Source organism: Colobus angolensis, unplaced genomic scaffold (assembly GCF_000951035.1).
Source record: "Colobus angolensis palliatus isolate OR3802 unplaced genomic scaffold, Cang.pa_1.0 Scaffold10, whole genome shotgun sequence".
Lineage (NCBI taxonomy): Eukaryota > Metazoa > Chordata > Mammalia > Primates > Cercopithecidae > Colobus > Colobus angolensis.
The window spans coordinates 6,258,177-6,262,149 of record NW_012110919.1 but is presented as its reverse complement, the minus strand read 5'-3'; the positions used below and the strand labels follow the sequence as shown (position 1 = coordinate 6,262,149).

The following is a 3,973-nucleotide window of genomic DNA, read 5'->3' as shown; positions in this document are numbered from 1 at the left end:
GGAGGCTGAGGCAGGAGAATAGCATGAACCTGGGAGACGGAGCTTGCAGTGAGCTGAGATCCGGCCACTGCACTCCAGCCTGGGCAACAGAGTGAGACTCCGTCTCAAAAAAAAAAAAAAAAGATAAAAGGAATAAGCCCATTTGTGAAGTAAGTCCAATTAAATTAGGGGAGCGGCAAGGGACCCCACAGAGTATCTGATTTAATGGGATCGTTTTATTGTGTAATGCCAGCAACCTCACACAGTTTTGAAGACAATTTCATTTAAAATCTTTACTGTAAAAGAAGATGATGAAGGGAGGGAGGAAATTGGTATTTTGATCCTCCTTATATAGCAAAATTGGCCTAGGGAATGAAAGGAAAGGTACAAAATGCAGTTGTCAGGATGTTGGTTATGCTTCAGGATCAAGTACATGCTCAGTCAATTACATATCCCTCCATGCAGTATCCCTGGGGCCAATATTGGATTTATCCAACCCTGCTGCTTGTCCGATTCCTAAATGATTTAAAGGTTTAAAATTAACTATGACTGTAAAAAAATCTCAAGGGAACTGTGGCTCCCCAGTCTGTCATGAAAAACATTCTCGGGAAAGGAAGTTGAAAAGGAGATTATATTGCTGTGTTGTGATGGTAGAGGACTAAATGGGTGTGTGTTTGTATGAATCAGGTTTTTCTCAAAGAAGGAATTCTGATGAAGCTGTCTCGGAAAGTGATGCAACCTCGAATGTTTTTCCTGGTAAGAGGACTCGTGTAGCTCTGATTTGGCCGAGGTAGGGATAGTTGCTTAAGGAAAGGAGACGTTTATACATGGTAGATAAGCTTAGTACCTTCACATATCAGCCTTGGTGGCTTCTTTAACTGGCTGTACTGCTTAATTGAATTTCAAGTATGGGAAATAAAGTCTGCTATGATGCATAACCAGAAGATTATTTCCTTTTGGAATTTATTCCATTTCTAACTTGGAAAATTGTTCTAATCATTTATTTAGGCAGACTGTAATACCTTCGTGGGATTTAGAATTCAAAAACCATTAAATCTGTTACAGAACTTGGAAATAAAGCATGTTTTCCAGAAATTGCCTTTTAAATTATATTCTAATAAAACATTCTAGGTAGTTCTAGTGTATATAGCAGAATATAAGTATTTTATTCAGAGAGCTATTAGCAAAGAGGTATTATTTATCCTTTAAGGTATTATTTATCCTTTAATCTTGTATCTTGTCAAAATCTTTGCAGCGGAAATGTGTTTCTTTACTTTGTCCCGTGAAATGTTTCTACTTTTCAGTTTAATGATGCCCTGCTGTATACAACACCAGTGCAGTCTGGAATGTATAAACTGAACAACATGCTCTCATTGGCTGGAATGAAGGTCTGTGCATCTGTTAGATGATTTGTTTTGTTTTGTTGTTTTGTTTTGTCTGAGACGGGGTCTCATTCTGTCACCCAGGCTGGAGTGCAGTGGTGCAATCTTGGCTCACTGCAACCTCCACCTCCTGGATTCAAGTGATTCTTCTGCCTCAGTCTCCTAACTAACTGGGACTACAGGTGCCCACCACCACACCTGGCTAATTTTTGTATTTTCAGTAGAGACGGGTTTCACCATGTTGGCCAGGCTGGTCTTGGACTCCTGACCTCAAGTGATCAGCCCGCCTTGGCCTCCCAAAGTGCTGGGATTACATAGACGTGAGCCACCATGCCCACCCAGGTGATTTGTTTTTAAACCCAAATAAAGTTGGGTGTGGTGGCTCATGCCTATAATCCTAGCACTTTGGAAGTCTGAGGCCAGTGGATTACAAGGTCAGGAGTTCGAGATCAGCCTGACCAACGTGGTGAAACTCCATCTCTACTAAAAATACAGAAGAAAAAAATATTAGCCAGGCGTGGTGGCGCATGCTTATAATTCCAGCTACTCAGGAGGCTGAGGCAGGAGAATCACTTGAACCTGGGAGGCAGAGGTTTCAGTGAGCTGAGATCGTGCAACTGCACTCCAGCCAGAGCAACAGAGTGAGACTCTATCTCAAAAAAAAAAACCAAACCCAAATAAAGGCTGGGCACAGTGGTTCACACCTGTAGTCCCAGCACTTTGGGAGGCCAAGAGAGGATGATAGCTTGAGCTCAAGAGTTAAGAGACCAGCCTAGGCAATGTAGTGAAAACCCCATCTGTATTAAAAATAATAACAAGAAATATGTGATATACTTAGAGAAAATTCCCTAAGATAAACATCTTTCTTACATCCTTTATTTTTCTCTCTATATATGTTACTGTTTATGCATTTGGTTTTTGTTTTGTTTTGTTTTGTTTTGTTTTTTTGTGACAGAGTCTCACTCTGTTGCCCAGATGTGGCGCGATCTCAGCTCACTGCAACCTCTGCCTCCTAGGTTTAAGAGATTCTCCTGACCCAGCCTCTTGAGTAGCTGGGACTACAGGCTCAGCTAATTTTTTTATTTTTCATAGAGATGGGGTTTCACTATGTCGACCAGGCTGGTCTCAAACTCCTGACCTCAAGTGATCCACCCACCTTCCACCTTTGCCTCCCAAAGTGCTGAGATTACAGGCGTGAGCCAGTGCACCCTGCCTGTTTATGCTTTTGATTATTCATTCATGTAGTCATTTGTTCACTCATGCATTAATTTATTCATAAGATATTTACTGAGAACTACTATAAACAAGACAGTAATGGGTTTGATGGAAAATACGAAGATAAGTTGAAGCATGATTCTTATTGTCTTTCCTCCCCCAGGGACTTAGCAACTAGTTGGGAAGATAGTACACTACACATAAATACCTATAAAGTAGACAGTAATGAGTATCACTATAAAGTCACAATTACAGTTTTGGGAGTTCAGAAAATAAAGAACTTGCAGTGTTTGATGATCATGGTGGGGACTGGACTGCAGCTTTTGAGAGCAGCTAGGAAAGAAGGAGAAAAGAGGAAGAGCCAGTGGACCTTAAAGTATAGGTCACATTTGGCCATGCTGAGATGTAGGGGAAAGGCATTCCAGGTAGAGGGCATATTGTGAGCAAAGTCCCAGAGGTGGGAAAGGTGGGCCAGCGTGTGGGCTTTTTAATTCATCTGGAGCATAGAGTAGATGAAGGAGAATAGCAGTAGAGAAAGCTGGATAGGAAGGTTTGTCGTGGATGTCAGAGCCAGGGCCATTAGACTTCAGCTTATTGATACGGTTTTCAGTAGGATGAGTCAGCTCAAATTGTTGTGCTTTCTTCCAGGTCAGAAAACCTACCCAAGAAGCCTATCAGAATGAATTAAAGATTGAAAGTGTAGAACGTTCCTTCATTCTCTCAGCCAGGTAAGTTTTTTCTTCTCTTTTTTTTTTCCTCATTCTCAGTCTGCTTGCTAGGGAATGTCAGGAAAATTTTGGTTTTTGGTTTTTTTCTTGATACAACATCTCACTCTGTCACCCAGGCTAGAGTGCAGTGGCACAATCATGGCTCACTGCAGCCTCCACCTCCATGGCCCAAGCAGTTCTCCCACCTCAGCCTCTTGAGTAGCTGGGACCACAGGCATGCACTACCATACCCGGCTAAATTAAAAAACATTTTTTTGTGTGCCTGGTGCGGTGACTCACGCCTGTAGTACCAGCACTTTGGGATGCCGAGCTGGGCGGATCACTTGAGGTCAGGAGTTTGGGACCAGCCTAGCCAACATGATTAAACCCCATCTCTACTAAAAATACAAAAATTAGCCAAGTATGGTGACAGGCATCTGTAGTCCCAGCTACTCAGGAGGCTGAGGCAGGAGAATTGCTTGAACCCAGGAGGCAGAGGTTGCAGTGAGCCAAGATCCCACCACTGCACTCCAGCCTACGTGACAGAGAGAGATTCTGTCTCAAAAAAAAAAAAAAAATTTTTTTTTTGTAGAGATGTGTGTGTTCCCCAGGCTGATCTTGAACTCCTGAGCTCATGCAGTCTCCGTGTGTTCCCCAGGCTGATCTTGAACTCCTGAGCTCATGCAGTCT

The 3,973-nt window shown here is 42.5% G+C and overlaps 1 protein-coding gene across 1 annotated transcript in view; it reads left to right on the top strand.

The window, feature by feature from the left end:
* FGD6 (FYVE, RhoGEF and PH domain containing 6) overlaps positions 1–3,973 on the top strand; it is a 139,615-nt gene that overhangs the window by 106,973 nt on the left and 28,669 nt on the right. The window contains exons 11-13 of the mRNA XM_011936836.1: positions 667–735; positions 1,284–1,367; positions 3,225–3,304. Of these exons, the coding sequence (XP_011792226.1) occupies positions 667–735; positions 1,284–1,367; positions 3,225–3,304 (233 nt within the window). The remainder of the gene's footprint in view (positions 1–666; positions 736–1,283; positions 1,368–3,224; positions 3,305–3,973) is intronic.